We start from the raw sequence: 23,683 nt of genomic DNA, 5'->3' as shown, positions 1-23,683 counted from the left end.
GTCACTGACGGAGGGGCAGCGGCGCCGGGGGGGGGGCATGTCGTAGGTGCTGCGTCAGCGGGAGCCCGACGGCGATTGGGGGAGGCCGCCCTCTCCCCGCGTTCGCTAATTATAAAGTGCCGCCGCCGCCGCCGCCCGCACCCGCTCCGCTCCGCTCGGCAGCGGGCGCTCGGCTCGGCGCCCCCCGAAGCCGCCCGCGCTGAAGCTGTCAGCGGCCGCCGAGGTCCTCCCCCCGCTCCCCCTCCAGCGGGGTTTCTCCAGAGGCTGCTCGGCCCTGCCGTAAATAACAGCGGCTCCGACGCCGAGGCTCCGGCAAAGGCGCAGCTCGCTCCCGAGCAACTCCCGGGAGCCCCGCGGGGAGCCTGTGTGTGAGTGAACTGCTCGGCCGGCGCTGGGGGGACGGGGAGGGCCGGGGGAGGGCCGGCGGCGGCTCTGCCGGGGCTGGTGCCCGTCGTCGGGGCGGCTGCTCGGGGGCGCCGGTGGGAAAGCCGTCCCGGGAGGAGGGGGGCTGCCGTCCCGGGAGAGGAGCTGCCGTCCCGGGAGAGGGGCTGCCGTCCCGGGAGGAGGGCGCCTGCCGTCCCGGGAGAGGAGCTGCCGTCCCGGGAGGAGGGCGCCTGCCGTCCCGGGAGAGGAGCTGCCGTCCCGGGAGAGGAGCTGCCGTCCCGGGAGGAGGGGGGCTGCCGTCCCGGGAGAGGAGCTGCCGTCCCGGGAGAGGGGCTGCCGTCCCGGGAGGAGGGGGGCTGCCGTCCCGGGAGGAGGGGGGCTGCCGTCCCGGGAGAGGGGCTGCCGTCCCGGGAGGAGGGGGGCTGCCGTCCCGGGAGAGGAGCTGCCGTCCCGGGAGGAGGGGGGCTGCCGTCCCGGGAGAGGAGCTGCCGTCCCGGGAGAGGGGCTGCCGTCCCGGGAGGAGGGCGCCTGCCGTCCCGGGAGAGGAGCTGCCGTCCCGGGAGGAGGGGGGCTGCCGTCCCGGGAGAGGGGCTGCCGTCCCGGCGGGTCTCTCCCCGAGGCGCGGGCTTGGCGGGAAGGGCGGCGGGAAGGGTTTGGGGACGAACACTTTCACCGGACGGGAACTTCTGGGCGCCTCATCCGTCGGGCCCGCTCCTCTCCGGGCGCAGGTCCGTTGACCTTGTACCTGCCAAGCGCCTGCTTGCTTACCTCGCCAGCGCGACCGCCCCGGCTCCAAAAAAGCCCGTGAGTTACCGGAGTTGCGTGCCACCTAGGACTTGGCTTTACACCGCCGCGGCCGAAGAGTTCGTGCCGCCTTCTCCCGCCCCGAAGCTGGGGGAGGCAGTGCCGGGGGTCGGGGGGAGGCGGCTGCCGGCTGACCTCTCCTTCTTGCAGCCCCATGGCGATGCTCCTGAGACTCGGCTGCTCGCTGCTGGCCCTCAGCACCTGCCTGCTCCCGAGGGCGCGGGCGGACTGCGGCCGCGACTGCACCGCCTGCGCCTACCGCCTGGGACCCCGCGCCGGCATCCACCCCCTGGTAAGCGGGAGCGGGGCCGGGGGGGGCCGCCCCGCCGCTTCAGCCCCGCGGAGACCCCCTCGGCCGGGCAGGGCCGGGCCGGGCCCCCGCCCCGCGGTAGCTTTGGGAGGGAAGCAAAGGGGCAAAGTTACAAAGATGAGTAGTGGGGGAAGCGGCCGGCGTCGCTTGGAAGACCCGTTTGGGGGGGGAGCGGGGGGCGGAGCGGCGCCGACACAAAGGCAGCGCGCCCCCAGGAGCCCCCCCAGCCCGCCCGTCCCTCCCGCCGCCCGTCAGCGAGCCGCGGCTTTCGGGGAAGACGGGACGGAACGGGACGGACACCCCGTGCCGGGCAGCCCCGGCGGGAGCAAGGAAAAAGCCGAGTGAAAACGTCAGAGGGAAGGGAAATGCGGCCGGAGAGGGCAGCGCCGCAGGGACAGGAGAGGTGGCCGCCGGGCGCTTCAGCCCCGGCAGGGCTGGAGGGAAGCCGGGCGGGACGGGAGGAGGGGTCCCGACCCCCGGCAGCGGGCTCCAGGCAGGATGGGTGGGCTCCCTCCAGGCAGGATGGCTGTCGAGCTGCAAAGCGGCGGATCTGCCTGAAATCTCACAGAAAGCGGGGTTCAAGCCTGGTTTGAGTGGCAATACCTCCCGCTGCTCTTCCTCTTTGCGCGGTGCTGCACAGCGTTGGGAACGTGCCTGTGAAAGACCCCTCTGACATTGTCTCCTAAGACAAATTATGCCAAGAAAACTCCAGAATGCGGGGGGGGGGGGGGGGGTAGGGTGTCTTAATCTGTAATGTTAATGATATTGAAATTATTTAAAAGTATAGTCACAGAGGCAGCTCAACTTGAATTTTAAGGATCGGGGTCAGTGAAAGTCTGTGGTCCCTCAGCCCTCCCTGAAGAAGGTGGGAACTCAGAGTGCCGAGTCCTTTCCCGGTGGCAACTGCCATTCCTGACCTCAAATAGATGCGTATTGAGGCATCGTGCTCCCAGCAGCACATCTAAATGATCTGAAAAGTTTTGCTCCTAAGAGGTCATCGGTTATTTGGGAGCACACAAAAGGAAGGACTGGACCCTGTTCTTACACAGAATTATGAATCACTGAGTACTTCTGCCTAATCCAAAAGTAAGGACTCACTCTTGGCCACAACAGGTTCATAAGGGCAATATTCTTAGGGTGGTTGGTAAAACAGTTCCCTGTACTTTTGCTTACATTAGCTTTCAATCAAACTTCAGTGTCAACTGGGGAAAAAAAGGAGTAGTTCGCTTTTTCGGAGGGAGGGGCACATGCTTTTCGGAGCATATGCTGTGGGTGTCTATATTCATATTCTCTCTTGTACACCTTCAGCAATTATTCAAGAAAGAACCAAAGTCCCATTCCATAACAACGCTTACTAGTTGAAATGGGAAAAGAAGCAATGCCTGTATTCCTTATACACAAACAAACAGCTTTTAGAAACAAATGTTTGTAGATACTAGCATCTAGTAACATCATAACTGATTTTATCACATTGTATCTGTAAAGTACAAGAGTTATCACGTTGTACCTGGTCATTCACACCTGTGAGATAGCATATCTTAATTTGGCTGTAGGGGGTTATTTAAACTGATTGAGAAGAGAAAGGGAAGGGAAAGACCTTGCTTTGATTTAGAGAAATTTCAAAGTCAGACTGAAGCTGAGAACACGTTCTCTTTACAGCACAATTATATAACAACAAGCATGTAGTCCCAGTTAAAATAAATAAATTATTCTTGCAAAATACATAAATCCCTTTAATTTTCTTTCAATCATATCAAAAAACCTACATAAATTTCTCAGGCTAAAATGGGACGCAACAGTCAGGTAAGGCCAGAGGTAGAGAGCTGGTCAGTTAGCTATTAGAGAAAACTATGCTGGGGTTTAATTTCACACTTTTAAAGCATATCAAGATCCTTAGAAAACAACATCTATAGGCAGAATAAGTGTTTCTCTTATTAAAAATATTGATGATTTCTTGTTTATTTATCACTGTATAAAATCCATGGGCAAGAAAAAAAACCACTGGATTTACTTTTTTTCCAACTGAAGAGTGTGGCTTCTCAAGAAGTAAATTCCCCTGACACAACAGAGATAGTAATGGCTAATATGTATGTTATTATCTTTACATGACAGGTTATGAGATATGCATACAGGTACTGAAAACCTTTTTATGTCTTAGCCTGAAAATTTTTCACTACAGTCAGAAGCAACACAGCTTAGGATTTTTTCCCTCTTTCTGATGGTCGCTACTTTGTATGTCAAACTAGCAAAGTCAGACGCTTGATCCTGCCTAAAAACGCCTGTGTTTCTACATTTGTGTTGGTACATGTTTGAAAGATCTGTTCCATGAAGAGAAACTAATGATAATAGACAGAAATACAGCTTAGAGCTGTGCAGTGTGTTGAAGATACTGAGCAGTACAGCACAGCTGGTTTCTTTGCAACATCAATGACGTTTGCTTTAAGTTAATTTATTTCCTAAAATTTCTGAATGCTACTTTTAATTAAGAAGACTGAATCCTCTTCTACACTTTCATTATGAAGCAAACCACAATCAGTTTTTAGCTTACCATTAGTAAATACAAAAATTTTCATGAGAACACACCCGGGCATAAGGGAGGTGCAGGAACTGTACGTGTGGCTTCCTTTGAAACAGAAACATAGGGGCAGCCTTGACACACAGGACCCACGACCCAACTTGTCCACTATTCTGTCTCTTAGAGTGGAGACTACTATGTCCCTCAGAGAGGAATACGAAGAACTTGAGAACAGCCAGGTACCAAATCAGCTGCTCACCAAGAGCAGTCCTTCCAAGCCATTCACAGGGAAGCTCACTCATGGTCTTTTAAAAACGAGTAAGGCTAGGCAGTGAGGTGCTTGTTACTATCGAATCGTTCTCAGTAAACCACGTCCATTTTTCAGGCATGTACACTAGAATGTGAAGGAAAGCTGCCTTCTGCCAAAGCCTGGGAGACCTGCAAGGAGCTCCTGCAACTGGCAAAGCTGGATCTTTCTGAGGATGGCAACATTTCTCCAGGAGAGAAGAAGGAGCTGGATGAGAACCATTTGCTTGCGAAGAAGTATGGAGGCTTCATGAAAAGATACGGGGGGTTCATGAAGAAAATGGACGAGCTCTACCAGGTAGAACCGGAGGATGAAGCTAATGGAGGAGAAATCCTGGCTAAGAGGTATGGAGGGTTTATGAAGAAAGACTCAGATGACGATGCCCTTGCTAATTCCTCTGATCTGCTGAAGGAGCTCCTAGGAACAGGGGATAACCCTGAAGCAGGGCATTACCGAGAGATAAATGAAAATGACGGGGACGTCAGCAAAAGATATGGAGGCTTCATGAGAAGCATAAAGCGCAGCCCCGAATTGGAAGGTGAAGCCAAAGAGCTGCAAAAGAGATACGGTGGTTTCATGAGACGAGTGGGCAGACCAGAATGGTGGCTGGATTACCAGAAACGATACGGTGGGTTTCTTAAGCGCTTTGCCGACTCCATTCTCCCTTCAGAAGAAGATGGGGAAACTTATTCCAAAGAGGTCCCAGAGATGGAAAAGAGATATGGTGGATTTATGAGATTTTAACACCTTTCCCTTTATCCCTTTTGTCCTAAATGAGAAAGACTGCCTTATTGGTCATAACTTATTGTAACGTGTTGCTTGTACTGTACAGTTTTTTACTGTCCTTGGTTAATGATGCTACCTGCGATTTGTTGTTTCAGGTTCTGTGTTCTTTCAAGTCAAATGACTAATTTCTGTTTTAGTCAAGTTTCAGTCTGTATTGTAGTTTCCATGCTAGAACTATTTTGATTACTGTATTCATTTTCTTCAAAGAGGAAGTACATCTACAGTAGAGTTGCTTAACTGTATATACAATAAATTCTTCATCCTAACTGCATAAATTCTGAAATGTTATTTGTTTTCTCTCAGTCATTTAATCAAACAACATCTCAATTTTTTTTAAGCAGTCAGAGCAATGCCAACCTCTTTTCTGTAATTACAGAATTTGTACTGCACACACAACAGCTGAACCATTTTTTTTCTTTAGTTGTCACAGTTTCTTAGCATACTAGAATAATAAATATGCTCTAAAGTGAATATAACTGTATTTGCTCTAACAGCTCTCATTTTAACCAGTTAACAGAATAAATGTTTAACACCTAAATTTATAATTCATAGTGTTCAGCCAATTTACATTAAAATAAAAAATCCTAAGTGTGTTTGACTTAAAGCACTAAAAACATCTCCAGTGCACAACACAATGCCACATTTGATTCCTTCCACCTTTTATATCCATCCAATATAGGATTGTACAGTTGACCTTAAAGTTATAAACACTAACTCAAAAAGTGGTAAGTCAGTTTGTGCAAAACAAACATGAACCAAAACCACATAAAAAAAAACTTCAAAATCCTAATTTTACAGAGAACCTGACAAACGATTTTCCATGGAAGAGCTTTGTGTTTGATTCCTCAGCTGGTATAAATCACTTTGGCACTACTGGCATATGGGAAACTGCTGGTCAGTCTTTTCTGTTTCAAACAAAGGCAGTATAAGTAAATCTGAGAACAAACAGAAAACACAACACTGACACTGTAGATCCTTTGGCATTTACATAGGTGGCACTTACATCAAAGGCCAGCTCCCACCCCAGTGTGTGATTCCTTCCGTAATTCTGACTGTGCCCCTAGATTCCTAGTCTGTGAGCCCTTTTCCCCCACCTACTGCTACTAGTTAAGTGGTTACTTCCCACTTAAAGTAACATGATAAAAATTGCTTTGACCACCAGCACTAACAACAATTTGAAGTTTCTACAGTCAAAATCTGTTTAGGCTGTTAGCAGCTGATAAGTGCTGAAATAGTTTATGGGAGCTAGGTGTCTAAAACCTTCTGTGGCTCTGCATTCAATATCTATTTCAGTGTTGCACAACACTACCTATTGACACAAAGGGCAAATTAAGGGTCTGACTTTTCTTTAACTTCAAGTCATTGGGATCTTCTAGGTACTCAGGACTTTTAAATATTAAGCTGTGTTTAAACATGCACTTAAAAGCCTCATCACATACAATTAGTTGTGATGATTTTTGGCTTGGCCCTTAGAGGATGATATAGGTGGTCTGAAGCGGCCAAAATCCTGCTGAAGAATTGAGAAAACACAAGGCGTTCCTTCTCCTCCAGTAAAAAGCAGGACACCTATTTTCCTCTTCCTGCTGTACAGAATTGATGATACCAAATTTTAAAAGGCAGAAAATACAAATGCCTGTAGAAGGTCCATGGCCTTTTCAGGATTCAGTTGTGTTCCCTATCACCTTTCTGGAGAGGTCTTCAGGATGGCACTAGCCACAAGAAAAGTCTTCTCCCTGTTCTTTCCCCCAGAGCACCTGCCCACCAGTGGCTGGAGGACATCAGTCGGGCTCCTGGAACACATCGCCCGAGTGGTTTCATCCACAAGCACCTTGGGCTGCACACACTGAGCTTGCTCTGCAGCACAAATCCACGCGTGGGATGCAGACGTCAGCAACAGATTTGCTTCAAACATACACTCCAGAAAGAACTAAAATGACAATGCAGTTGCATCCTTACTCTTTCACTTAGACATTTATTCACTTCCTTTCCCTAAAACTTAATTACTTCTAATCTAGTCAAAGAAAGGCCCTCGCCAACCTCCTAAAACAATCATTGTTGTACCTGATGATGCAAAACTTTTACCAGTTGTCACCCATCCTTCACAATTAACAGAAAATCGGTGATTTAATGAGGAATAAAACTCCCAAAGCTCTAGACGCCTAGTATTTATCTTGAAGAATGAAGTGTTTAGATCTACTAAACCTTCCTATTTATATCAGTTTGTATAGTAAAAAAACAGTACTTGATACAAACATCTAACTGGGATATATGCATGCAACCCAAAACAGGAGTGAGGGCCAAGGTTGAACAGGAAGGTGACAATGTACATGGAAGGGGGATGCAACTTTGATTCTCTGAATGAAATAGCAAAGCTGAGTAGTCCTCATTCCTTCCATTATAACTGAAAACATCTCCAGTCAGACACTTGCTTGCTTTAATAATTACAATTTAAAAGATGTGAAATTAGAATAAGATCCAATTTCTTCTGTTGACGTGGAATTTCTTATCTTATGACTTTCAGTTATGCCATCACTCAGGGGCTCTCTAACACTAAAGTGTTCTAACATTCTCAGTAATTAACATTTCAGATTAAATCTGCTCAAAATTTGCCAGTGAATTAAGCAAGGTTTCCTGAAGTCCGCTTTACTAAATCACAAATCAACACTAAGGTTGAAGATAGGGTCTACTGGGCTGGGAGACGAAAAAGGGCATCTCACTCTTGGTCCGAGTTCTGAAAAGGTCCCCTAATTTCCCTCTTACAATACATTCCTAGAACTGTCACTTCATCGGAAGATTATTGAAACAGCTGTATTATCTAGATAAAAGCAGAAAGGAGGAAAGCCTGATGTCTGGAAAGAAAATTAATTGCAAGAGTATTCTGAAGGAAGAAATGTCATCCTGAGACCAAAAACCAAATTCTACATTTCCTTTCCCTGGTTTTTATTATTGGCTTGGCATTTTTACACAGCACTCAATATTCCAGAATATGATCAAATATAGTATCATTGGTCTGAATACTGAGTAAGTACAACAAAAACTGAATATGAACAATGAATGCTGGAAGGGTCTAGACCAGTCAAAAAGATTAATGTCTCTGCATTAGGAACAAAAGGAAGAAAAAGATAGTCTAGTTGAGGTTAGGCAAGGATAAGATGGGCTTTTTAATAGGAACTAATTAGAAGAAGGAAGAAAAAAAAGGTGGTGGGGGGGATTTCCTGAACCAAATGGAGTTCACATGCAGGAACAGATCATGAGGGAGAGAGAAGCTGATGAATACAATGATTTCTGAATACCAAACTGCATGCAGCTGGAGTTCTGCTGGAAAACCTAAGCTTAAATCTTGGGATAATGAGGAAATGTCATAGAGCCATTCCCACATCTCAGATGAACTTGGCATATTCTATGATCTGAAATATGCAGAGCATAACTTTGAATATCCTGGGGTTTTTCTTCTGGTAAATGAATATGCAGTATGATATACAATAAATATAAATAACTACAAAATTATTATTACAATAATTATTTTGTAATTATGTCTAAATCATTATAATAATTTACTTTATAATTGTTTATAACCATATCATAAATACAAGTAATTGTAACATCAATGTTAGCTGTTTCAGATAATGTTTCCCAAGATAGAATCTTTATAAGAACAGAAACATATTCTAGTTTAATATATTTAAATAAGTATTATTAAACTGTGTTCAGCATAGACTCTAAATATGCACTGGCTCATTTTAATTCTGAAGGGAACTTAATTAACAAGAACCAAAGTTTTCAGTGTATGGTGTATAAGGGCCTCTCTGTCATTAAGGGTGGGGTTAGAGGCCTATATATAAGGCAAAATGACAAATTCATGGCACAACTCTACAGTTTATCTATACATCTCAGTGCCACGGAAAATTTTCTTTACAGCCTTCTTCCTCAAGCACTACTGAGCTCAGCCAGATACAAACAGCAAGATTCCTTCTTATGCCAACCAGAGCATCCCAGAATTTGCAACTTAAAAGGCAAATGAACAGTTAAGTTCCCTGACCCCAGGTTGCTTGGAGAATGAAGAAATTCCTGGTATATGTTAGCTGGCCTTGAAACCCATTTTATTTACAGTGACGTTCTGGGACAATCCCAGGGAGCATACCATATTTCAAAGCACTGAAGTGGGATCAAAAGAGTCACACAGAGAACAGTTTAACCACTTCCCTATCAGACTCTTAAAACTTTCATGCTTCTCTTCAGTTCCCACCAAGATGGGTGATTCAAGCATCGCCAAAGAGATCCCTCTACCTGACAAAGCTTTGCAGTCTGGTCTCTTTCTCCAGCAGCAGCCACTTTGGCAGTGCACAGACTTCATCTCTTCCACTTCCTCTGCAGTCCTACCACCTCTCATAGAAATCACTTTGTCAGCCTCCACTCACAGCCTTGGCTATAATTTCACTACCCACAACACTGAGGTTTGCTTTCTGACTCAAACCATAAAAGACAGTTGTATACATTTAATTGGAGAATGACTAAGACCCCCAGCTCCAAGTCCTAACTGTGGAGGCTAGGTGGCTATTTTTAGATTTTCTGCTTTTAATATTTTGGTCATAATCCTTTGTTGCCCACAGTGTTAAAAACAGTTATACGTATCAACAGGAATGCACTGATTACATCAAATCTGTATCATAACTGTATTTCATAATACCATAACTATATTGCCATTATAAACCACTATTCCACCCACCTGATAAGGGTAGGGAGCTATCATGAACATAGCTGTACACAATGAACAGGGTAGCAAAGCCAGCTGTAAATCATTAATCCGAGCATTCAATTACTAATCCCATCAGCCTCATTGAAAGCATTTAAACTGACAGTTGCATATCCAATTAACTGTTGCTATAGAAAATGAAAATGCTTAGAGATATTTGACAGACAAATCTTTACTGGCCCAGCAGGGATTTAGACTGAATTTGTTTAATTAGATTGTGACTTTACCTAAATTGAGCATTTACTGTAATCCTTGCTGAAACCATGGAATGAAATCTCTCAAGGTTAAACAGTCATCACAAAAGCGCATCACTCTGCTAAATGATTTGTTAAAAGCACTGCACTGCTTCCTCAAGGACAAGGCTGGCATGTCCTTGTAGACAGATTATGAGTGCCAAACCTTTCCATAGCTATTCATGTCTGTAGATATACAGGGCCACACATGACCTTTGCCTCTTGCCTTTCTGCCATTGCTCCCTTTCTCGGCACAGTCTTCTCTGGCCCAACGGTGACTGCAAAAGATCCTGCCAACCGTGTATTTTCCCACTAAATTTAAATGTATGCATTGACTTGAACTCCAAGTGCAGTGAGATCTGTGTGCAGACCTCTGATCAGAGCTCATCTCGATTCCAATCTATATAAAATTACAGGACACTGAGTTATGAAAACTTTTCTTACTGTCCTGTGAGAATCTGCATCTTAACTCTTAGACAATGCCTCTGGAAAATATTCTAAAACACTTATGCGGGTAATGCTTTTTCTTTCTCTCATGAGCAGAAGACAATGGCATCAGCAGTATAAATAACAGGTGAATTTCTCTCATAAAAGCAGTTAAGGCAGATAAACTGCATAAGCCTTTCTTAGAACATATACACCAGCATTTTTCAAACATGACCTGCAGTATTAATGGGACTTTCACATTTCTCTACACTTCCATCTTCATCTCTGCAAACAACTAGTGACAAGGGTGGGAAATGGGGCTGAAATGTCAATTGCACTACATTTCTCCTAGAAAAATATTCTGTAGAAGAATATCTTTTTTATTTTATTTTTTGTTAATATGGCACAGCTGTCATGCTGTGACAGCTAATGACACAGTTAATGTGACAAAGTCATTCTCAGAAAGTGATTAACTCATTCTTTGCCCATCAGCCAGAAAAAAGCTGTCAGCTTCCATCTGAACAGAAGCTGTGGAAACTAGTCAAAGCAAAGAACTTCCATGGGCGCCCATGCATGCTTAAACTTTGCTTACCAAGCTGCGGATCAGCAGACTCGAGATATGGGAGGTGTTTCACTCCGAGCTATCCATCATACTCAGTTTCCCTGTAGTAACTGAGACAAAAATTGCTTAAACAGGGTTCTCGGGCTAGATTATGAGGTTCAGAAGTAATAGCTTCTCCCTCTGAATTCTTCGGAGATCCCTTAGACTCAAGGAGTTTCACCTTCTCTGCATAAAATGAATCTGTTCACAGCATCATGACCATTCACAACACGTAGCACCTGCAAAATCCTTTTAAACATACCAACCTTCACTGTCCCAGCACCAATCCTTGTGGGCCCTCCAAAGGCTAAAGTCACCGGTGAGGCCTGGCCAAAAGAGATGGCAGCATGCCAACACACCTACTCTGCCTTCTTCATGTAAATGTGAATACCATCATCATTCAGTTTTCTCAATATCTTGATGGAAAGAGCAATTAAATCACTAACTAACCTTAATCTGAGTCAAAATAAATAGTCATAGTGGTAGGTAAAGAGAAATGCTTAGAGGAAATAATTTTCTGAATAATATCCCTCACTACTGAAGACATCTGCCCCTCCAATTCCTGCACAGCTTTGAGATCTTCTGTGGTTCACTGCCACTCTTAGTACACTCCAGCTGTTCTGGTCTCCTGGTTGCACTTCTTGCTGTCATCATTATTCTCTCTTTGGTGTTTTTCAGACTATTTGATTACTCAAGTTCATTAGATGCATTGAGTCACGCCTTGAGAAACCTCCAACTACTACAAAACATAGCAGTTTGTCTGCCTAAGTGCCTAGACACTCCATCAGCATATCCGCTTTGCCTTCTGCTCTGTACTGTCTCACTACTGTTGGAGTTCAGAGTCCTTGAATCCAACCCAGAGTCTCTGATCTCAGAAATTCATCTCAGAAAAAAGACCCTTCCTGAGCAGGAATACCATGTTTCCTTCCCCTTATCCATCACTCTTAGGATCTACAGTGGCACAGTGGCCCTGTGTACTGTTTAGTCAGTCTCAAAGAGATGAGACAACCCACTTCTGTAGTCCTTAGCACTACTGTCACTAATATAAGAACTCATTTTTTCGGTATACAAGAAGAAAGGCAAATTATTTAAGAGTACATTCAAGTGCCATTATACCCACATGCAAGTAAACAACTTATCCTAGTGAAATAGTCCACTTGCTTATCATTCAAGCTGAAAGGGGTTAAAGAGAGAGAAGAATATATAGTTCCAGAGTCAAAAATCATTTCAGTCTTCTCAATTATTTGGGAGACAGGGAATACCGTTTGACAGAAAGAACTGGTCAGACTACATAAGAAAAGGCTTTATGTGTCTGACTAACTTACAGAAGACATCGTTCTCCTCCCCAGCTTCTTCTGGGGAATATGAACATTTCACCCTGGGAAGCAAAGCCAGTTTTGTTTTTGACCTGCCTATATACAAGCAAAAACTTTATAACTTTGTCCTCTGCTCATTTGCCTAACCCTCTCTCCAAGAGAGGCTTTTTCCTTGTGAAGAGCACAATCAACAGCAGCTTTTCCCAAATGACACACATTTCTAGGGATTTGAGGTTCTGCAGCTTAAACCTTTAAGTGTCTTTAGGCACAATAACGCCAAGGTCTGTGCTTTGTGCCTTCTTCCTCAGGAACGGTACCGTCAGCTGTGTGTTTTCCTTGGAGAGAAGCAGCAGACAAGCTTTGGTGCCCTCCAAATCTTACGCCAGGTATGCCTGTACTTCCACGGATACCAAATCTGGATACTGCCAGATCACAGGGAGTACAAACCTGGTGCTGGCTAGGTGTATGCTCCAAACACCTTCTCAGTCATGGGATGGTGTTGCCCTTTGACTGACATTGTAATTACCAATGGGCAGAACATGAAGCACTTGCAGGGCTAGATGCAGATAAGAACAGCTTCGAAGATGGATGTGGCATGCAGAGGCCTGCCGAGGGATCCCTGCATAGCTATAGAGATCTGAGCTGCAACACCTCTGTAGGAGGGTCCTTGTAGGATGGCTTAAATTCAACAGCTGAGGATTTTCTTTACAGTATTAAGGCTTTCTTAAATGCCTGTGAGAAATACAAACCCTCCCATAGCTGCAGTAGCTTATGGTTATCTCCCGGATCATGTCCCAGAAGTATTGCAACAGCCATCTGATACAGCAACTCATAATTTTTAACACTTGGACTGGAAATCAAATTAATTTGGCTGACTGTGCAATGAAGTATATTGAACCAATTAGAAGAAAAGAAAAGGATGAAAGGAGGTCTTCTCTGCTCCCTACTAGTCCTTGGAAAGAAAGCAACTCAGGCTTTGTTTCAAGATACAAGATCCAAGTTTTGTGAGCTGAAACTCCTTTTCCTCTTCATTTATAGGGTGTACAGCCACTTCCCTCCTATCCCTGATCAACTTCATCTTGAGGTAGAATGACAGGTTCACTGCAGAGTGTATTCCGTCCTGGGTGCTCTGTTGTAGTCCTGAGTTTTGGCCAAAGCTGTTAGAAATAATATGCACAGATCCAAGGGATACATTTTGTGCTGAGGATTTAATTTCCTTCTGATTAATTAATAGAACCACTACTTTGATTTCATTTAGCTTAAGTCTTAGGTATCTGGTGAGATTTCAGACTGACACCTTTGACCCTATGAATCAAAAGTATGTTTTGACACAGACACTTAGGAGACAATTTGAGCTTTCCCTGCTCTTCTGAAAGTTAAAATTATTAAAGAAGGGCTGGAGAGTTAAGGTTGTTGCATATCCTGTGTAATAAGGGATTCCCACATTCCATCTTGTGTCCCATATTGGATCACTGTTAAAAGTCAGTCACATGACTAAATTCAGTATCACAGACAGATGCTATAAACTTCTTGTCCAGGTCCTTAAAAACCTGGACATTTTCTTTTAATAATATCAGTTCACTAACATCACTGAATACTAGTAACCTGCAGAGAGCTGCTTTTCCTCACCCACCCTTACCAGTGCTAAATAGTTCACCTTTTGAGGAATTAAGCATATTTGGATTTTTTTTGTTTCTCCAAATATATGAATACAAATTACTTTACCATGTGATCTGCACAGCTACATTAATTGTTAGCACTGATACAATATCAAACTGCTTTCGAATGCCTGAAATAAAATTCTTCCACAAATTCAGCAAAGATCTAAAGCACTATTCGAGTCTGCAGAAATAAGTTTTGTCAGAAAATATTAAAATATCACTTAATTTATATTTATGAAAATATTTGTTTGGCACATCTCTGCAGCATGTGAATGGCTTATATTAAGTTTTACAAAGGCAAACATTAGCCATAGAGCTGCGCAGTAAAATAACTATTCATCAATCACTTTAATAAAGTAATCTTGTTCTACTAAATCCATATATTGATACACACTTAATAACCATTTATAAAAAGCTGTGAAATATAATAATTACCACTAATTAATAACGTGTATTTAAAGTGTACATTGCAGCTCAGAGGTCAAGAGGCATTTCAGTCATTCTTCTCAGCACCTTGCAAGTAAGCTTCTTTCTCAGTAATAAGAGATGTTGGTCAATGTGTAATCCACCAAAAAATATTTGAAAGGTCCAGCTGGCTTGAGAACAGGAGGCAATTCTCTAACTCTAATCTTTACTGCCAATCAAGAGGCCAATAAAATGAGTTACACTTGTATTTACTATGCATGGCCTATAGCAGTTTTGACAATTCAGTGTATCACAACAAACATATACTTACTGAAATATTATGTCATCTTTATCACCTTGGCAACTGCAAGTGTGCCAGAGGATTTACACCATGAAAAAAAATCAGCCAAATCCCTCACTACATGGGTAGATTTTAGCATGCGTGTTTGACCAATTCTTATGCAGTCAAAAAAGCAGGATAGTGATTTATCGTACTAGACTCAACAGACTTGATTGATAGCCTTAATTTGATATGCCTACTATAACTTCTCATAACATGGAATATATACAAAGTATATAGAGGTGCATAAAGATGCTGGTGTACTGTCATTTTTAGGTATTCTCAGTTGTGTGGTTATTTCTGTTCTTGATCTTGTTAGTGGCATAGTTTTAACTTTTAAATTAAGCTATTTGTGCATTTGCCCTGTTTCATATCTTTAATAGCTTTGTTATGATTAAAACTAATGCCAGCCATCTGAAGGTTTGTTACTGGAAGGTCAATAATAAAAATACCTCTCACAGAACTGTTTGCGTGGCTTCTCTGGCTGTAGCATTATATATTTTTTTCAGTGCAGTCAAACATTGTAGACAATTTCATTCCTGTATTTTTACTATCACTAATGAAATGGAGCTTTTGGTACAAGCCCTTTGAAGTTCAGTGCAAAGAAAGGGAAGTTTGGGGCTAGAGACTAGTTACTCTGCATACAGCACCCAGAAGAATAATTTTCTGTTTGACAACAAAATTCAACGTTTTGAAACATTGGGACAGAATTGGGACAAAGCGCCACATGTACACATCATTTCCAAATGCTAAACAGGTCTCTAAAGGAGCCATCACATCTAGCTGGTGGTGAGCAGAACGTGACCTATCCTAAATACACTGTGTGGCCCCCAAGTCTCTTGTCACTTACCATGTCCACTCTACCTAAAGCTAGCAATGAGCTGTAACCCTCCACTACCACACCGAAGCCTCTAATTTAGGTATCTAAATTATTAATCACCACTGTCATCTTGGCTACTTATGGAGCGATAGCTAGCTGCTCCTTAGGTGAGTTCAGTGTAAGAGCAGGGAAGTTATGTGGTTACATGCTTGTATAAGCACGTGCTTTGGAAACAGGCTCCTCCTGTTACCTTACAGCTTGCAAAGTTCTGGTTTGCAGCACCATTCCTTACCTATATGGTTTACTTTGAAATGTTGTCCTAGTAAACAAGCATCTCCTCTGCTTTGTTTCATTACCAGGAATTCATCGTTGAATCATTTCACCATCCCCTTCCCATAATCTGCTGCTTTTGCCATGTAACTACTGATTACAGTGTAAGACACCTGGAGTTACCTTACCCACCTATTTTGCATTGGTTTGTGCCTTGTTTGGAACCACAGTTCATTGAGGCTTTGAGATCTGCCTTCAGTCTCAATGTGTGTGTTTCAACTTGACCTTTTGGTGGCATCTAAACAGAATATGCAACAGTTAATTGTGCATGGAAGTACATTGCTTCTATACAATTATTAGCACTGACAACGTAGAATTTTCCACCATATTTCTTAGTGAAAATTACATCAAATTTTTTAACTACCATTTTTTTTTCGGCTGAAATGAAGAATGCCCCATGATTTCCCATAAACTGTAATCTGAATTGTGTTTACAACATAGAAGTGTGGACCAGAGCGCACCGTGACTTCATCCAAATTCTTTCCTTCTACAACTTGCCGATAAACAAGACGAGACCTTTAGTATCACTCATTCAAAATGCAAAGTACAGCAAATAAGTAGGGCTCTCTTCATTTGCCCTTTTGCATAAACAGTGTGTGGAAGTTGTCACCGTGATCGAGACAAGCTGAGAACATAACAGGAAAAGCAGAGTCTTACGGGCCTGTGTAGGAACATGGCTTTCTATTCAATCTTGGAAAAAAATACTGACGCTACACTGGTGCGGGACGGCGGTTTTAAAGCTGGAAAATGTATGCATGGAAAACTGAGGAACCACAACTGACATTTTAAAGATGTGGATCAATGATAACCAGGTGGTTTCACCATTTTATAGGGCGGCGTTTATGATCAGCATCTCCCTTTTTATTCCCATTCCAGCAAGTGGGCGAGCTGGAGAACAGTAATGTATGATAGAAAGTAGGAAGAGTTTAACTTCATAACTACAATAAAGTAGCAGCAGAGGAAGGAGGGAGCACTTGCTTTCCAAGTCCTTGGCCAGGTTGCTCCTCGAGTCCGAAGCGAGATGCCAACCTGCGATGCCACCCTCCTGCTCCAGGCAGGTAAGGCACGGGAGGGCAGGTGATGCAGCAGCGCGATTTCACCACCCGGGAGCAGAAGGTGCCGTCTGACAGACGACTTTGGGAAGCCACCCAGGACTGACACCCGCTTCCCTAGAGCCAGGCAGCCTGCCCCAGCCCCAGCCCCAGCCCCAGCCCCAGCCCCAGCCCCGCAGCTCCCCAGACCGCCTCTGCTAAGGAGGACAGACACCTTCCTTCCTAAGGCTGGTATCACACCAGTGTTTCCAGTACTTTTTTGATCAGGCAGTATCACCTTGCTGTGAAAACAAAGTACGCTATAGCCATTGCCACAACATACCTGTATAAAATGTATGTTACTACACCTTTTTAAAAACCGAGATGGAAGCTCAGGACTCTGGAACAAAACAGCAGGTGTGTAGGATCTAGCAGAAGATATTTGCTTTAACCCCACTAGTAAGAAGCCGGCAGCTTTCACAAAACAAGTCTTTAGTGACGTATTTTGTACTTGCACAAAAGAACAATGTGAAAGAAATAGCTGTTTCTCTTTTTTTAGTCAGTATCTCAGTGTTTTGAAGGGCCAGTAACATACTGTATTTCTGGGTTTGTATAACAGAAGAGCGGTGTTTATGCCTGAAAAATCACGTTCAACTTGAGAAGCATCCTGAAGATGCTACAGTTCCTGAAATTATATTTTTTATTTTTTGAGAATTTCACCTTACCCATATTTCCTTCACACAAAAAAAACTTCTGCTGGGGAAATAGTGCTTATTACTGGCTCTGCAAATGGGACTGGAAGTCAGATTGCCTTAAATTTTGCTTCTTTGGGAGCAACCTTGGTTCTTTGGGACATGGACGATGAAGGTAACAAAGAAACAAGCAGATTAGCCAAAAAAAATGGAGCTTAATGAGTGTTTGCCTACCACTGTGACTGTGGCAATAGGGAGAAGGTCTATGAAAAGGCAGACAAGGTAAGACACAGCTTCTGGCCTCTGATTTGGCTTCTTGCTTCTGATTTTTTGGTTCTTTTTAATAGTATATGCTATTGAATTTTTTTTTTAGACACCGTGCTACTCACTAAAGGGAAGTAATAATGTAGGGCAATGACTTTCTCTTTTTGACAGGTAGCTTCTAGATGGAACTTGAACTATGTTCACAATAAAGTAATTGGGTTTAATCTGTTCTGTCAAGATTTATCCATTTCCAGTCTTTGTTGAGAGGTGCTAACTTCTTTTAGGTTAAGAATATGGTTATGTAAGCAGAGGTTAGCTCCACAGATTAGCTTGTTTACACTTTAAAATTTCTTTAAGATATCAATAAATAAAAAAAAACAACAAACAATGGAAATTGTAAAGGGGGGGAGGGGCCTTTTCTTTATCCATTTGTTCAGAATACTGTAGCTCTGAAAGGGTGATGTGGGGTGTAATCGTTTCAGAAATATCATCAGGATATGGCTGGTCTCCAGTCAAATTGATGATTCAGCTTCAGTTCATTTTTTGGTCAATCCAGCTGGAAAGGAAGGTAGAGAAGGAGCCCATTTTAAATGAGAACTCTTCTTCTGTGCTGACCTATGCTTTGTAAACTATTATTTTTTAATATTATTATTATCAAAGTCCAGAAATTGGACATTAAATTAACATCATTAATATTTACCTGTCCTTAAACTACATACTGCCTGAAAATATTTTCCAGTTTAACCTCACTTATAATCCAGTTAGCCACTCTGCCATTTTATCCAAGGATAAATTCTTCTTCTGTTAAATTCTCAGTATATGTACTTATATACATGACTCTCAAGTAACAATTTTGACATTCTGTGTCCAAAGGCATACCTCAAAGAAATTAGCTAAAATATTTCATGACATGTGAATGTTGACAGTTTGTTTTGGAATAGCCTTGAAGTGTAACATTAATTTTCTATGAGTTGTCAGGGGGGGTCTTTGTTTTGTGGTTGTTGCTTTTAATTTTAACCAAAACAGATTGATTCTTTCTGAACACAGCTATGAAACGTTGAAATAAATGTTTTTCCTCAAGAAATGTTCCCGATGAAAAGTACTTCTAAAGGGTTAGTTGGATTCAGGATCTGGAAGTATCTGGATCTGCAATTCTCATGCTTGCAGTCAGCAAGGTATTATTTTACCCATACTTGTTAGCAGCACTGGGGGCACAGCCATTAACAGTGCATAGAAAAAAGTTCCATGTGGGGCCATTAGTGACAGATGTTGAGAACCACAAGTGGTACTATAGTATTACTTGGACAGTGGTGGCAAGGATATATTGTACCATAATAGTACATTTGCGGAGATGAGCAAGTTGTTGAGTGTTCTGGCCCGTGCTGACCCAACACAGTGTTCAAGGAGGATGATCTTTGCCAATTACTTGGGCAGCACAGATGACGTGATCCTCACCACATAAGACATTGATTATGACTCCTAAATTTTGGAGTAGGAATCCCAGGAATTTCAACAATCTTAATACCTGTAGTCACTTCCCAGCAAGATAAAAAATCAGTCTGAGCAACCCATGTTCAGTACTTCATATGTGACACTTGACCTTTATTTGGATTGATACTATAAATCAAACAGCAATTCCTTTAGAATCCCCTTTTTGCAAGGAAAAAACTCACTTTAGTATATACCAAGACCAAATCTCTTTAAGAAGTAATATTTAAATTGGCATTAAATTCCTATTCCCATAAATTTGTTCCCATAAATGCTATCTGCTTCTTGCAAAGACATGAACCAAAATGATTAGTTTAAGCTTATTAGTTTAAGCTTATGTAAGTGTATTGGTTTTGTGTGGCAAGGTTTTGGTAGCGGGGGGGGTTACAGGGGTGGCTTGTGTAAGAAGTTGCTAGAAGCTTCCCCTGTGTTCGGCAGAGCCCATACCAGCCGGCTCTAAGATGGACCCGCTGCTGGCCAAGGCCGAGCCCATCAGCAACGGTGGTGGTGCCTCTGTAATAACATTTTTAAGAAGGAAAAAAGTTGCTGGGACAAAAAACTGCAGCCGGAGAGAGGAGTGAGAACATGTAAGAGAAACAACCCTGCGGGCACCAAGGTTAGTGAAGAAGGAGGGGGAGGAGATGCTCCAGGCGCCGGAGCAGAGATTCCCCTGCAGCCCGTGGTGAAGACCATGGTGAGGCAGGCTGTCCCCCTGCAGCCCAGGGAGGTCCATGGTGGAGCAGATATCCACCTGCAGCCCAGGGACGACACCACACTGGAGCAGGTGGGTGCCTGAAGGAGGCTGTGACCCCAAGGGAAGCCGACATTGGAGCAGGTTCCTGGCAGGACCTGCAGACCTGCGGAGAGAGGAGCCCATGGAGCAGGTTTTCTGGCAGGACTTGTGGCCCTGTGGGGGACCCACGCTGGAGCAGTGTGTTCCTGAAGGACTGCATGCCGTGGAAAGGACCCACGCTGGAGCAGTTCGTGAAGAACTGCAGCCTGAGGGAAGGACCCACGCTGGAGAAGTTCGTGGAGGACTGTCTCCTGCGGGAGGGACCCCACGCTGGAGCAGGGGAAGAGTGTGAGGAGTCCACCCCCTGAGGAGGATGAAGCGGCAGAAAATAACGTGTGATGAACTGACCGTAAACCCCATTCCCCATCCCCGTGCACCGCTGGGGGGGTAGGTAGAGAATCCAGGAGTGAAGTTGTGCCCGGGAAGAAGGGAGGGGTGGAGGGAAGATGTTCTGAGATTTGGTTTTATTTCTCATTACCCTACTCTGGTTGATTGGTAATAAATTGAGTTAATTTTCCCTATGTTGAGTCTGTTTTGCCCATGATGGTAATTGGTGAGTGATCTCTCCTGTCCTTGTCTTGACCCACGAGCCCTTTGTTATATTTTCTCTCCCGTCAGCTGAGGAGGGGGAGTGATAGAACGGCTTTGGTGGGCACCTGGTGTTCAGCCAGGGTCAACACACCACAGTAAGTAATTTCTCTGTTGGACTTTCCTGTCGATGCTGAACATTTTGAAATTATTTGTTTGTTCTTAGTTTAACAGAGTCTCAAAATGTTTGTTTTGTGCATTCTCAATCTCCGAACACATTAACCGAATCAGCCACAGGGCTCCAGCCTGCCAAATCTGCTGTGCCCGAATCAGCAGAGAAAATTCTGAAGTGCACAGACTGACCTACAAGCAGAAACTCAAAGAGCTGTTTAAAATTCAGGAATTGCTGTGAAGGTGCTAAACTATTGTTAACAATACCAACATCTTTGTAGGTATTTGCATGAACTGAACAGTCATGATGGAGCCAGAAATTTTTTTAAATCAAGAGGTTTTCAGCTAGAAGCCTCCTCCACTCTTGGAAATACCTGCAACATTTTGACTGGTAATATGAAAAGTCTTGAGCTTGGACACAGAAGATAAAACAATACCAGAAAAGTTAAATTAATTACTTTTATTTGGTATATTCACTGCAGAAAAACCTAGGTATTTTCCCATAATGGAAGCTTTCTTTCTAGGAAGCAAGTCAGGTCATCTAAGTCCCTAAAGAAGAGGTTTTAGAATAACCTGGTGAACAGCAACTAATTTTCAGGATTAGGCAGTGTCCGCTAGGGAATTCTGAAGGAAATCAGATATGGATCTGATAAGCTAGAAATCCCGGGGGGCGGGCCTGTGCTATAACAGGTGTCTAAGGAACGAAGAATAGCAAAAATGCCAGTTTTAAAGAGCACTTACTTAAGAGGACACAAAGAAACTACAAATCTGTCTTACAGAAAATTGGAAGAAATGATAATAAAGAGAAGAATTAATAGAGCACTAAAGAAATACATCATGAAGAATAATCAGTTTGACTTTTTGTATATGGAAGTCAGTCTTCCCACTTTTTGGGGGGTAGTAGGTAAACAGGTCAAATGAAGCCAGATTCAATAAAATGTTGCCATTGGGGAAGCTATGTTGTCATGTGAAAAAAAAAAAAAAAAAGGATCGTCATATGGACTGACAGAGTAGTTAAAAGCTACGAGTGGGGACAAAGTACAGATATATCCCACAAAGGAGGAGTTGGGTATTCCTGCCATACTCAGCGGTGTCTAGATATGCATTCATTTGTGCAGGTGGAAAGGTGCTAGTATCTGAGCCCTGCTTGTCTATCACAAGGAGACAGCCTGGAGACAGCCTGGCACAGCCAGAGGAGTATCAAACGAGTCTTCACTGAACACTAAGGTGGCCTGACAGAGCCAAGGAAGGTCAAATGTTCACGCATCAGATCCAAGCACCTATTTTCAAATTGCCAGACAGCAACATATCTGGGATTTCTATTTTTTTGTAGTCATTCTATAATTTTTGAGACATCAAATTACTGTTTGCCGCCAGCACAGAAATCTCTGCAGTAAGCCTGTTTCTTAATACTATAAGTAAATCTTGGCCATCTGCTTTGATATAAATCTAAATTGTAGATTAAAATCTTTTCATAAGAAACCCAAATGGAGGTAATGGTGATTTTGGTCTTCTCTCCAAGTGATGTTATCCATTTATTTCATGGTACATGCTTTTGTACTCAAAGGATTGGTATCCCCCAGGGATCTGTGCTGGATTCTTTCCTGTTTAGTAGAAATTATCTAGAAAAGGGGTTGAAAAGCCTTGGCTGAGGAATACGGATTCTTACAATACCAGAAATAGGGGACAAGAAATGTTCAGGTTGCAATTAAAGCATGCTCACAGTTCACACTAAAGCTTTGTAACTCATTACATTAGGTTCCTGTGGAAACCAGAAGTATTCTGGAGTTCAGGAAGCAATTAGACAAATTCTTGGGGGTGGGGGGGAAATCGTGGAGGTATATTAAATACAAAGATATAGATAACTTATCTCTCTCAGGAAAATCGTAAGCTGCAGAGTGTGAAAAGTTGAGGAGTACACTGGAGGAGATCTCAGAGTCCTGGTCTTTTTTTTACTGCTTTCCACCATGAGACAAGGGCTATGGGACTAGATGGACCTTTGACCTGATGCAGTACAGCAGTTCTTACATACTTAGATTTCCAGTAGAGATACAAATAATTGCAAATATCACTAAACATTTTCATAAATGAAGCACAAGAGAGAAGAATACCTTCTAAAGCTTTCTGTTTATCCTTTTTTTATTCAGGTTAGAAAAGAAGTTGGGGATGTTACTCTTTTAATCAATAATGCCGGTATACTGCTTGGGAAAAAGTTCTGTGACATTCTAGATGCAGATTTTGAAAAGACCTTAAGAGTCAACTTCCTCTCACAAGTCTGGGTAATGTATTTTTTTCTCTCCTGGGTGACCAAATGGTACAAGCAAGTATTTTAGTGTGAAAATCAGCATGGTGGCACCTACCTGGGGAACCCAATTTGGAATAGGGATAGGAAGGGCCTTGAAGATACATTTTTTTAATCATCCTGTAATTAGAGACACACCAATTTTACAGTCTCCCCACTAAGTCTCAGTAATGTTAACACAAACCTGCCAAGGCACTCTGGTAAATCAAAAGTCTGTGCAACTGTATTGTGAAACATGCTCTATCTGTAACAGCTGTGGCTGAAGTTAGTGCTGACATGATGGCATGTGACTTGCCTGCTCCTGACGTTTGCCGGCATCAGAAGGCTTTGTCTAACAGACTTGTAGGGAGGCACATCCATGGTTTGGTAGTGGACCTGGCAGTGCTAGGTTTATGGCTGGACTCAATGATCTTAAAGATCTAA

The 23,683-nt window shown here is 43.3% G+C and overlaps 1 protein-coding gene and 1 pseudogene across 1 annotated transcript; both read left to right on the top strand.

Annotated features, from left to right (window-relative positions):
- Nucleotides 1–127: 127 nt before the first annotated feature.
- On the top strand, nucleotides 128–5,381 carry PENK (proenkephalin). Its single transcript, XM_069779371.1, has 3 exons — nucleotides 128–368; nucleotides 1,339–1,480; nucleotides 4,399–5,381. Exons 2-3 carry the CDS (start codon nucleotides 1,343–1,345, stop codon nucleotides 5,062–5,064), a joined length of 804 nt encoding a protein of 267 aa, XP_069635472.1. The 5' UTR covers nucleotides 128–368; nucleotides 1,339–1,342; the 3' UTR covers nucleotides 5,065–5,381.
- An 11,631-nt stretch (nucleotides 5,382–17,012) lies between these two features.
- Nucleotides 17,013–23,683, top strand: part of LOC104316085 (epidermal retinol dehydrogenase 2-like) — a 54,356-nt pseudogene continuing 47,685 nt past the window's right edge.

The sequence above is a fragment of the Haliaeetus albicilla genome, chromosome 3 (genome assembly GCF_947461875.1).
Source record: "Haliaeetus albicilla chromosome 3, bHalAlb1.1, whole genome shotgun sequence".
Classification (NCBI taxonomy): Eukaryota; Metazoa; Chordata; class Aves; order Accipitriformes; family Accipitridae; genus Haliaeetus; species Haliaeetus albicilla.
Note: the sequence above shows the minus strand (reverse complement) of the source record. Positions and strands in the feature narration are given on the sequence as shown.

Excerpts from the sequence above, each read along its gene's own strand:
- PENK (XM_069779371.1), top strand. The coding sequence starts at position 1,343 with ATGGCGATGCTCCTGAGACTCGGCTGCTCGCTGCTGGCCCTCAGCACC. Across the intron at positions 1,481-4,398 it reads GCGCCGGCATCCACCCCCTG|GCATGTACACTAGAATGTGA; the intron begins GTAAGCGGGAGC and ends TCCATTTTTCAG.